This window comes from Mandrillus leucophaeus, unplaced genomic scaffold, assembly GCF_000951045.1.
Source record: "Mandrillus leucophaeus isolate KB7577 unplaced genomic scaffold, Mleu.le_1.0 Scaffold374, whole genome shotgun sequence".
NCBI lineage: Eukaryota > Metazoa > Chordata > Mammalia > Primates > Cercopithecidae > Mandrillus > Mandrillus leucophaeus.
In genome coordinates, this window is record NW_012103965.1 from 1,999,923 (window position 1) to 2,013,145 (window position 13,223).

The 13,223-nt window shown below is 39.2% G+C and overlaps 1 protein-coding gene across 3 annotated transcripts in view; it reads right to left on the bottom strand.

Moving 5' to 3' along the window:
* Positions 1 to 2,940: 2,940 nt before the first annotated feature.
* The window catches only part of APPBP2 (amyloid beta precursor protein (cytoplasmic tail) binding protein 2), an 84,979-nt gene continuing 74,696 nt past the window's right edge, over positions 2,941 to 13,223 (bottom strand). For all 3 annotated transcript variants that reach the window (XM_011990245.1, XM_011990242.1, XM_011990244.1), the window contains 2 exons: positions 11,364 to 11,529; positions 2,941 to 7,662 (listed from right to left, as the gene is read on the bottom strand). In XM_011990245.1, coding sequence (XP_011845635.1) covers positions 7,409 to 7,662; positions 11,364 to 11,529 — 420 coding nt within the window. In that variant the 3' untranslated portion in view covers positions 2,941 to 7,408. The remainder of the gene's footprint in view (positions 7,663 to 11,363; positions 11,530 to 13,223) is intronic.

Sequence of the window (13,223 nt, forward strand, 5' to 3'; positions counted from 1 at the left end):
CTGCAACCTCTGTATTCCAGGTTCAAGCAATTATCCTGTCTCAGCCTCCCTAGTAGCTGGGACTACAGGCACGCACCACTACACCCGGCTAATTTTTGTATTTTTAGTACAGACAGGGTTTCACCATATTGGTCAGGCTGGTCTCAAACTCCTGACCTCAGGTGATCAACCTGCTTCAGTCTCCCCAAGTGCTGGGATTACAGGCATGAGCCACACTGTGCCCAGCCCCGTCTGAACCATTTTATGTGTAAAATTCACTAGTATTAATTTTCACAGTTTTGTGAAACTAATCTCCAGAACTTTTGCATCATGCAAAACACAAACTCTAGATCCATTAGTGCAGTGGTCCCCAACCTTTTTGGCACCAGGGATTGGCTTTGTGGAACACAATTTTTCCACAGATTGGAAGCAGGGGGAGGTGGGGTGCTTTTGAGATGATTTAAGTGCATTACATTTTTTTGTAATTGAGACAGGGTCTCACTGTGTCATCCAAACTGGGGTGCAGTGGCACAATCACATTTCACTGCAGCCTCAACCTCCCAGGCTCAAGCAACCCTCCAACCTCAGCTTCCTGAGCAGCTGGGACCACAGGCATGTACCACCAGACCCAGCTAACTTTTTGCATTTTTTGGCAGAGATGAGGTTTTGCCATGTTCAGGTCTTGAACTCCTGAGCTCAAGCGGTCTGCCTGCCTTGGCCTTCTAGAGTGCTGGGATTACAGGTGTGAGCCACCGTGTAAAGCACATTACATTTACTGTGCACTTTATTTCTATTACTATTACATTGTAATACATAATGAAATGATTATACAGCTCACCATAATGTAGAATCAGTGGGAGCCCTGAGCTTGTTTTCCTGTACTAGACGGTCCCATCTGGGGGTGATGGGAGACAGTGACAGATCATTAGGCATTAGATTCTCATAGGAAGTGCATAACCTAGACCCCTCACATGGACAGTTCACAATAGGGTTCACCTAATGCTGCCACTGATCTGACAGGAGGTGGAGCTCAGGCAAGTGATGGGGAGAGGCTGTAAATACAGAAGCTCCGCTCGTTCGCCCACCCACTGCTCACCTCCTGCCATGTGGCCCGATGCCTAGCAGGCCACAGACCCCCGGGGGTTGGGGACCCCTGCATTAGGCAACTACTCCCCATTTTCCCCTATCCCCAGCTCCTGGCAACCACTATCCTACTTTCTGCTTCTATAGATTTGACTACTCTAGGTGCATCATACAATAGAATCATACACTTGTGACTGTCTTATTTCACCTAGCATAATGTCTTCAAGGTTTGTCCACATTATAGCTTATGTCAGAATTTCCTATATTCTTATGGCTGAATAATATCCCACTGTATGTATATGTCATATTTATCAACAGGTTCTCTCATTCTCTCACCCAGGCTGGAGTGCAGTGTGGCGTGATCATGGTTCACTCAGCCTCGACCTCCTGGGCTCAAGCAATCCTCCCACCTTAGCCTCCTGAGTAGCTGGGACTACAGGTGTGTGCCACCATGTCCAGTTAATTTTTTTTTTTTTGTATTTTTTTGTGGAGACAGGGTTTCACCTTGTTGCCCAGGGTGGTCTTGAACTCCTGGGCTCAATCCTGCGTCAGCCTGCCTCCCAGAATGTTAGGAATACACGTGAGCCACCACGCCTGGCCTGCTATATTGATCTGTTCATGCATTGATAGACATTTGGGTTGCTTTTGGTTTTGGCTATTGCAAATAATGCTTCTACACAGTTACCTAAATATCTGTTCAAGACCCTTTCAATTCTTTTGGATCTATACCCAGAAGTTGAATTGCTGGATCACAGAGTAATTGTGTTTTTAATTTTTTGAGCACAGGTGACTTTTTCACAGCACATGCAGCATTTTACATTCCTGCCAACAGTGCACAAAGGCTCTCATTTCTGCACATCCTTGCCAACACTTATTTTCTGTAATAGCCATCCTAATGGGCATTTGTCTATAGAAATGTGTGCTTAAAGTAACTGAGTGTGGTTTGCTAACACACTCAGGACAGTATCTGTCACAGGGTAATCTTTGTTTCTTGAAAAATAACACAACTCAGCAGTTTACAAGTTGGAAATAGTCTTAATACTGCAAGTTATATGGCCACATGGTAATTGCTTTAACAAAGCTCTAAAATACTGCATTACTACCAAGTGGCAACTCAAACTTTAAGGGAAGGGTTCCCTTGATCTTTGAGCTTGACAGATGAGTAAGACTATCCAGGAAATGACATTCCACAAAGCAGATGAAATAGCATGTTCAGAGGTTGTCATGGAGATGTAAAAAGAAACATTTTTAAACTCAGTATCACTGAAGGTGGCAGGCAATGAAGCTGGTGCTCACTATATTCCAAGTGATGAGGGGATTTTGTCTACAGTATTTTCTTCCTAATCTTTAAAAATACGGCTTCGTTTCCTGCACCTGGTTTCTGAATACTTCAGACTTATGCTGTTTCATGGTGAAGTTTTTTAAAGACCTAATTTCACCCCCTTATTCAAGTGAGGAAATAAAACACAAAGAGGGCTGGAATGACATCACTCAGTCTTCCAGTTCAGAGACAGCTGGAACTGAAACTCCAATCTAGGGTTTTCTTTACTATTCCAACAGAACTTTATCAGGTCTCATCATTCATTTTCAGCCTTTAGAGTGAGAGGATTCTTAAAAGAATGGTATACTTTTGTAAAGACTAAAAAATCCCTTTGCATTAATGCAGTGCTTTGTTTTTTTCAAAGTGCTTTTCATCAGCACAATCTCCAGATGTTACCATGTGCCTCCTCTGCCACACATCTTAATTTTCTTGAACAAGAGCACTTTTGTTCTAGTTCCAACAGTTTCTCTCACACTGTTCTCTAATAAAAACAGTCTGCAAAGCTTAATCCCAACCAAAAGCAATCAAAACCGAATTGGAAACAGATACACTATGAATGCAGGAACACTATATTTATTAGGTCAATAATTCATTTTTAGCAATACAAGTACAGAATAATATCACAATGCTGGTTACAAACATACTTAGTATGGTTTAATAGTTACAAATAACGGTGGGCACTACAAGTTGGTGAGAATGATATGAAAGGTCATCCTGACACAATGAAGAACTGTCTTCAAAAATCTATTTAATGACCTTAGATATTTCTATAGAAATTATTGTGGCACTATTAGTGGGGATTTTCACGTAAAGATTGTTAGTGTTTTGCTTTTAACTGTTACATTAAGAATTTTTAATTTTGAGCCTATTAAACTAAAATCCCCTGATGCTTAATAAAGTATAAAAATAGTACTGACCTGGTAATATTTAATAAAATGTAGCATTCATTCACATCATAAAAGTAGAACTAAACTGAAAAGTTTTAGTTACCATGGCAAAATATCTTCCCATAAAAGGAATATACAGAAATGAGTAATGTTACACAAACAGTACCTGCAATGGTTATTTAGTGATCCAACACTTAACTGTGCACCACAAACCAAGTTTTCTAGATATCTATATATAGCATATAATTTTAATCTTAAATTTTACTCTTGAAAAACATGTGCACTTCAACAAACTCACTAAGGCCACTCATGCTATAGATACCTAGGATTGCAATTAAAGAACAGTATTATGCAATAAGTCCTAAAGCACACTCCTTCTGATTATCAACAGGGTAAAACCAGTTTTCTGCCTAAAACATTCCTGAGATTTATGGACAAAAGTAGTGTTGAAGCTGGAGATTAATCCAAATGTCATATTAACAACAACAAATTTCCTAGCCAGGCGTGGTGGCAGGAGCCTGTAATCCCAGCTACTCGAGAGGCTGAGGCAGGGGAATTACTTGAACCCGGGAGGCGGAGGTTGCAGTGAGCCAAGACGGTGCCATTGCCCTCCCAGCCTGGGCAATAACAGCGAAACCCCGTCTCAAAAAAAAAAAAAAAAAAGAATTTCCTGGCAACTAAGGTCCTCCACAGCCAAGAGGTGAAATACACATTCACTTTTAAAGCAAAGGTAAAACTCTAAAAAATTTGTATTTATAAATTAGTGTTTTTCCAGTAGTAACTTTGCCACCCAGGGGGGAAAAAAAAAAAAAAAAAGGAGCAGCGAGGCTACAAATTCTAGGGAAAACATAAAAAGTGGCAGTTAATGATACCTGTTATGAGCAAATCATTATTTCTACGTATAAAGTTTCAGCCAAAGGCTTCAATCATGTTTCGGCATGTGTTTACTGAGTTTTCTGTCTGCACTATTAAGGAGCAGCCAAATGGCACCTTCATTATTTCTAAGATCACAGCCTCTGTACTTAATTTTCATAAAATTATAAACTCTTCCCAACAGGCTAGGAACAAAGGTCCTTCTCAAATCCTTTATTTTCACAAATGAAAAAATACCTGGGCAGGGGTTACTACAAAGCAACAGTGAGTCAGTTTTTAACCAGGCAGAGACAGAGATCTGATGGTAATAAGGGTCTCAATCCCTTTGGCAAAGTCAGCTTTGAGGACCCATAAAGATTATGCTCTAAAAATTCCAATTGGCTCTATTAAATGGAATGCAGGCATGAATGGCCACCTGAGCGACACATGCGAGTGCTGACGGAGCTCCCTGATGCACCCAACTGGAGTAGCACCGAACTTTAGGAAGAGACTGGGTAGAAGAGAAGAGTCAGAGAAGGATGAGACCAAAGGCCCCTAATTTAACATGACTTTGCTGAACCTCCAGAAAAATCTTTAAGTTGGCCAGGGCTTCCTTACATACCTCACCATATGTAAAAAGTTTGTGCAAGTTAACTTATTGTGAGATAAATTTTATTATTTTCAGATTTTTAAAAAACCCAATAAATCATAGTGGCACACATCTAACTTATCCTAAACATCCCTACTTAAAGGATGAATCTTACACTTAAAAGTCATAGGGTATTATTCTTCATTAGAACCAGAAATAAGAACATATTAAGTCATATCCCTAACCAAAAATGGCAATCTGTTTTCTTAGCTAGTGTATGCACAAAAGTATATGGATTTACAAAAAAAAAAAAAACTACATTAAAGCAGTGGTGATAAGGAGAAATTGCCAATAATGATGTTTCAAAAAAACACAACTGGCTGCCAATTGACATTATCACCCTGTGATCCTAGGCTTCTACATATCATGTTGTTTTATCACTGAGTGTGAGCTAAGTTGAGTTCAAACTGAGTTAGGGAGGATGAGGCTGTAGGTCATTTGTTTATTTTTATCCTAGGAAATGCTGTATGTGCACAAAACCAAAAAATATAGATTGAAAAAAAAAAACTTCATATGGAAACATGTTTCAAAATATTTATTGAAAAACAATTTACCATGACATTCCTATACCACAAACATACCACTGGATTCTAAATAACCAATAAAAGTATACAAAGCCTATCCTGAAAATATCTTTGGAGGTATTAAATATATAGGCCCATGAGGATAGAGCTGAGTAACTTAAAAATGTTAGTCCTTGGTCACAAAGACTATTTGGTAATTAATAAAGAAGTGCCTCTTGACATTAGACTGCAATTAACTGAGGGGTGGGGGGCAGCTTCATAAACTGCAAGTACATCAATTTACTCTTTCCAAAATTTAAAAAGAAAATAATTCAATTTAAGGAATAAACTCAGGTTTCTAAATCACACAGTTATCATCTTAGGGTGTGGGCATGCTTCATCTCTTTCAGTACATCCCCCAACCAACCCCCTCCTAGAGAACTTAAATGCACTGGCTCAAAACTAATAGGACTGCAAATAACAGCTTCAAACAAGGTTGGGAAGTTGAAAAAAGTGCTTAAAATACTAATAAAATTTGAAATCTACAATTTTTCTATACTCAATGTGGCAGACAGCTTAGATTTTTTCGCCTCTCACCCAACATGTATGTTAAAAGAAAACTAAAATTCAACACACATCCATTCACCCACAGACTACTCCAAGCATTAGCTAAGAGCAACATCTTTAACAGCCAAGTCATGAACCCCTGAAAATAGGGGGGAACCCAGATTCTTAACTATAGAAGCATCAGATGGGCTACTACAGTAAGAATTGAGGTAACAGCAAAATACCTTTTTGTTTCTTGAATTGCTACATGTCACAAATTCTTAAATTTGATTATTACCTCATAATTAAATAACCTGACTGGCTTACAAAAAAATCAAATCAAAACCCAATAAACAGAAAGACAAGTTAGTGAAATAGTTGTATTATTAGGGGATCTTTCCATTTGACTCCTAGATTTCAAATGAAATGACCTAGTTGTATTACTATTTACCATAAAAATGGAGGGTTTTCTAAGACTTATTTTTGGGCATTCATTTTCATTAATCTCTATAAACCATACAGTAACCTAACATTTCCATCTGAACATGAACTTTTTCATGACTCACAGTCAGTATACTTGTTAACTGCATTGATTACTAGGGCAATATTCAAAATGAGGGGGATGGCTGCAGCCGATATTTATAGACTTGCTTATGGCACTGCCATCTGTGTACCTTGACTAAAAATATGCCATTGAAATTGCCAAACTTCCCTAATTTGGTATCTATTACATAATTTTTGCATTATTCTTTTTCATTATACATCTAAATGAAATCATTCTACTGATAAAAGTATACATAGGATCTAAAATAATCATCTAAAGCCTCTGGTCCAAATAACCACCTTCGACATAAGGCTGGTCCTTTTTAGATCCTCCTGGTCCTGTTAGCAAATGCTATCAGAGCATCTTACATTGTTGTACCAAAAAAAAAAAAAAACAGTCAGAAGTGCTGGTCTATCAGATTTCCTGTTACTTACAGATCAACACTGGTCCAGTTCAGATGAATCGGACAGTCCTTTCCTTGTAATACAGAGTGGTTGTATCCACTTATCTGGGCAAGGTAGCCAAACATAAGTCAGGATGTCCCTCTTTTATTAGTACTTGTATTAACTTTTCTATACTGCATATAAAGATTTTCCCATAAAATTCCTTTACACTACAGTATTGAATACCTCCACATGGAAGAATTACATATTAAAAAGTTGTTAAAATCATCCTTACATAATAAGAATGCAACTCTTTTAAACTCTTAAATAGTTTTATTTAGGGGTGTGTTTTATTCTTTCAGGCTTTCTGCAAAATGGATTTTTTAAAAACAAACAAAAAAAAGATTTCCTGTTGTTTGTTCTACGAGGTTGAAAATGTGGGCCAGACTACTTACACATGCGGTACATGCTGAATATAACTGAATATATGCTTATTCCTACAGACACTCTGCAAGATAGGGATCACCCAAAATAGGGTCTTCAACGGACTGGACCAGTGTTTCAATGCAAATTCCAGCCCCCCAAAACAACATGGTTTTGATTTCACAGTATGAATTCCCTGGAATCCGGGAAAAGGTAATTGGTTAACTGAGGTCCTCCCTCAGCAGCTCGGTCCCTCAACATTCTGAGAAATCAGGAAGGACTGCACCACTTCTTCAGTGGACTGGGGGCTGGTGTTGACATCTTCAAGAGCATCTGTCACTGAATACTGCCGATCTCGCAACCGGTTCCAGTTAGACAGAACATTGTGATATTCAAACACTTTCTCGTAATTTCCAATGGAGTTGTAAAGTTTAATGAGACCTCGATAATCATATTCTAGTCCACTGTAGCCTTCACCAAAAAGTTTCTTCCCTGAAAGTAACAAAAAAGGAAAAAAGAAAAAAAAAGAAAGCACAAAAGCACAAATAATGAGATAACAAGCAATTTCTATAATAGGAACAAGTTCAATTCTTTAAACAGGGAGGCTTAGGTTTATTCCCCTGCAAGGAATAGATGTAATTCTTGTATCAGCATCCCCCAAATCAGTCCATGAGCTATCACTAAGACTTTAAAAAAATTTTCTCTTGTCTAAAGCTGGCCTCACTAGAACAGAATTATAAAAATTCATGGTTTGAAGGAACTGTTTTAAAGAGATCTCAAAGAAGAACAGCAGCATCTCCAACAACAGAAAAATACACATGCACAGGCCAGTCATGGTGGCTCACGCCTGTAATCCCAGCACTTTGGGAGGCCAAGGTGGGTGGATCACCTGAGGTCAAGAGTTAGAGACCAGCCTGGCCAACATGGTGAAACCCCATCTCTACTAAAAATACAAAAATTAGCTGGGCATGGTGGCGCATGCTTGTAATCCCAGCTACTGGAGAGGCTGAGGCATGAGAACCGCTTGAACCCAGGAGGCAGAGGTTGCAGTGAGCCAAGATCAGGCTGCTGCACTCTAGCCTGGGTGACAGAGAGAGACTCCCTCTCAAAACAAACAAAAAAAACAAAACACACGCACAAGGCTATTCACTGCAACAGTATTTGTAATTACAAAGTAACAGAAACAAATGAAAACATGTAGAATGGTTTAATCAACTGTGGTACCTTCACTCAATGGCATCCTATGTAGCTGCAAACTGAGGGGGAAATTCTGGGCTCTATAAATGGTTACGGAGTGACTGATGGTATACTGTTAAGATTCAAAAATGTAAAATACCAAAGAGTATCTATAGTGTGCTATCTTTTGTGTATGATAGGGAAAATAAGAAAATATGTATCTGTTCATTGTGCAAAAAGATATACAAAAACGATAAACCAGAAACTAATGAGACTGGTTATCCATAGTGAGTGGGTGGGAACTGGGTAGAAGAAATCAGAGAAAATGACATGTCTCTGAGCATATCTTTCTGTATAGTTCTAATTACAGTCCATTAATTAACTCAAAAAATTAACAAAATAAAGAAAGATGGATAGGAGCAAAATTTAACATGTTAAATAAACCTAATTGTTTTGCAAAAGAATAACATAACCACATTGAACGAAGGGGGTGTAAATAACCCCAAGTAACTTTTGAACACAGTATTCTGAATATATACTACCTTCAGGCTAAACAAAAACTGTAAATGAATATTGAACTCTAAGTAGTAGGTCTGTTTTTCACAGTGGTATGGGTTAGCAACTCTTAAACTACATCCACCTGAGGAATGAACAAGTCAGTCAATACATTATAGATAATAGGAAAACCACATGTATATGGATAAATGATTTATGATGAAGACAGTATCGCAGAGGGAAAAAAACAGTATTGTGGCCAGGTGTGGTGGCTCACACCTGTAATCCTGGCACTTTGGGAGGCCGAGGCGGGCAGATTGCCTGAGGTCAGAAGTTCAAGACCAGCCTGGCCGACATGGCAAAACCTTGCCTCTGCTAAAAAATTACAAAAAAATTAGCGAAGTGTGGTGATGCGCATCTGTAGTCCCAGCTACTTGGGAGACTGGGACGGGAGAATCGCTTGAACCCAGGAGGCGGAGGCTGCAGCGAGTCAAGACCACGCCACTGCATTTCAGCCTGGACAACAGAGTTTGAGACTGTCTCAAAACCAAACCAAACCAAAAAAAGTCTTTTGAAGAAATGGTCTTGGCTTAACTCTATGTCCATACTGGGAAAAAAAATTGAATCCCTACTGCACACCATAAACAAAAATCAGTTTCAGGACTGTAGATCTAAATATAAATAAAGTTTCCTGAAGATAATTTTCTAGAAAAATATCTTTATTACTTTGGGAAGGAGTGAGCCATTGCGCCCAGTCAAAAAGATTTCTTAAACAGAATACAAAAAGTGCTATTCACAAAAGAAAACACTGACGCAGGCTAGGCGCAGTGGCTCACAAGGCCTGTAATCCTAGCACTTTGGGAGGCCGAGGCGGGCAGATCACAAGGTCAAGAGATTGAGACCACCCTGGCCAACATACTGAAACCCCGTCTCTACTAAAAATACAAAAAATTAACCGGGTGTGGTGGCGGGCACCTATAGTTCCAGCTACTCGGGAGGCTTAGGCAGGAGAATCACTTGAACCTGGGAGTTGGAGGTTGCAGTGAGCCAAGATCGCGCCACTGTACTCTAGCCTGGGTGACACAGCGAGACTCCCTCTCAAAAAAAAAAAAAAGAAAGAAAGAAAGAAAGAAAATACTGATGCATCTGATTACATTAAGGACTGGCTGGCTGGGCACAGTGGCTCACGCCTGCAATCCCAGCACTTCGGGAGGCTGAGATAGGAGGATCACTTGAGCTCAGGAGTTTGAGATCAGCCTGGGCCAAGATTGTGAGACCTCATCCCTATTGAAATTAAAAAAAAAAAATTAGCCGGCTGTGCTGGTACATGTCTGTAGTCCCAGCTACTCAGCTGAGGCAGGAGGATCACCTGAGCTCAGGAGATTGAGGCTGCAGTGAGCCCTGATTTGCACTCCAGCCTGGGTGACAAAGTAAGATCCTGTCTCACACACAAAAAAGAATTATTGTTATTTAAAAGGCTCCATTAGGAAACAAGCAATAGAATAAGAGATATGTGCAACACATGTAACCAACGAAGGTCTGTCATATTCGTATCATATAAAGAATTTCTACAAGTCAGTAAGAAAACGACAAGATAAATCAGTATAAAAATGGGCAAGAGTTTTAACAGGCACTTCATAAGATGATGGCCACAAATTCCTTATCTTGATTTTGTAATAGTCCTGAAATGGAAATCCAAATGTTCCAAATGTTCATTAACAGTGGAATGGATAAATGATGACATCCTAATCTAGCATATGGCAGTGATATGCAACATCACAGATTTTACCATTATTGTTCACCAATAAGTCAGACACATAAAAATACACATTGTATAACTTTATCAAGTTCAAAAACAGGTAAGCCTGATCTATGATGTTAAAAGTTAGGAGAAGGGAGGGGGAGGAATGAGTGGGCAGTAACTGCACAAATACTTTAAAATAACTACTTTTGCCTACACATGACACTCTGCTGTCACACTTCTTACTACTGGCTTCAGTATCAAAAAAAGCACCTTTAGCAAAATGTTCCAGATGACTTTTGAGTGGTTCCTGAATATCCTTAGCAACTTATCCCATTTAAGTCTATTTTATTTTATTAACTATTTTACTATTTTATTTTATTTATTTTTTTGAGATGGAGTCTCATTCTGTTGCCCAGGCTGGAGAGCAGTGGCCCAATCTCAGCTCACGACAACCTCTGCCTTCCAGGTTCAAGCGATTCTCCTGCCTCAGACTCCTGAGTAGCTGGGACTACAGACGCGCACCACCATGCCCAGCTAATTTGTTTCTGTATTTTTTTAGTAGAGATGGGGTTTCACTATGTTGGCTAGGCTGGTCACCAACTCCTGACCTCAAGTGATCTGCCTACCTCGGCCTCCCAAAGTGCTGGGATTACAGGTATGAGCAACGACACCCAGCCCCATTTAAGTGTTTAATAACATTTTCCTTATACAACATATAAGACATGCTGACATGCTGATTTGTAATCAACTGACTAAAGAAAATTTAAATGTAACATACCAATTGCTATAGATCGCAAATAAAGTTTCTCAGCATTTTCATACTGATTCATGTCATAATTATATAAAGAAGCCAGATGTCCGACTGAAAGGGCTACTTCATAATCTTCTTGACCAAGAAGTTGTTCTTTAATCTGAATTGCTTTGATGTGCATTTCTTCCGCTTCCTGAAAAACAATTATGCCATATCAATCATTATACTTTTTCTCATCTTAACAGTTCTTACTCAATGAGCAAAACTGATCTAAATGCCAAAGACATCTTATGAATGCCATAAAGTAATCATATCAAACAACATACTATGTTATTCCAAAAACTGCCTATGGGAAGCATTACAGAGTTTTGGAAACCGCAGATAAACTGATGACAGCAATAGTATCCTATGCCAAAAGTAACAAGTGAAAACTTATCCTGGTAATAAAAAATTGTTAGAAGAACAATTTTTTAGAACAAAGAAATTTGCAAAATTAATTATTACAAGAAACTGTTACAAGAAATTAACAAAACATTCCAAAACAAAAATTACTTCCTTTGGTTAACACAGTTAACACAGTCCAAAATTTAGTTGAACCTTCTTAACAAGTTCTATATCATAATATGTTAATTTACACGGGTATATACTTCATTTTTTGGAATTCTGACAATTTTTATTCCAACAAACTAAACTCAAGGTACTTCAGGGATATATAGGTTGCTTTTCAGGTAAAGAAGACCTCTCACTCTTTCCTTACTGTGATCCCAAAATTAGTAATATTAAGAATTTATAGGCTGGGCACAGTGGCTCATGCCTGTAATCCCAACAGTTTGGGAGGTTGAGGCAGGCAGATTGCTTGAGCCCAGGAGTTCGAGATCAGCCTGGGCAACAGGGCTGGGCAATAGGGCAAGACCCTGTCTCTACAAACAATACAAAAATTAGGCAGTGTGGTGGTGTGTGCCTGTATTCCCAGCTACTTGGGAGGCTGAGGTGAAAGGATCGCGTGAGCCCAGGAAAGTTGAGCCTGCAGTGAGCCATGATCATACCACTGACCTACAGCCTGGACAGCAGAGTAAGAACCTACATTAAAAAAAGAAAAATTTGTAACTCAAAATTCTAAAAGACATTGAAGTTAGTCACATTTATTGCTACAATTAATAATACTTGTTGCAATAGCTGACATTTCTTGCATACCTGCCATGTGCCAGGCATTCTGCTAAGAGCTATACTTAGTATATACTAAGAATTATATATCAATAATTATATACTAAGAACTATGTTTGAAGTCAAGTATAGCAATCATATTTTGTCTTTTTTTTCCTTATGTCAAGTACTGCTTTCATATATTAATCTTTTTTTTTTTTTTGAGATGGAGTCTCACTCTGTCACCCATTGGAGCTGGAGTGCAGATCTCGGCTCACTACAATCTCCACCTCCCAGGTTGAAGCAATTCTCCTGTCTCAGCCTCCCAAGTAGCTGGGACTACAGGTGCATACCACCATGCCTGGCTAATTTTTGTATTTTTAGTAGAGACGGGTTTCACCATGTTACCCAGGCTGGTCTCGAACTCCTGACCTCAAGTGTTCTGCCCACCTCGGCCTCCCAAAGTGCTGGGATTACAGACGCGAGCCACTGTGCCTGGCCTCATATATTAATCTTTTCGGTTTGATATGTTTCCTAATTTTTCATGATATATATGTATTTTTTTTTCTGGAGACAGGCTCTCACTCTGTCACGTAGGCTGGAGTGTAGTGGTGTAATCACAGCTCACTGCAGCCTCAACCTCATGGGCTCCAGCCATCCTCTTGCCTCAGCCTCTGGAGAAGCTGGGACTACAGGTGCGAGCCACCACGTCTGGCTAACTTTTTCTTTTTTGTTTTTTGTTTT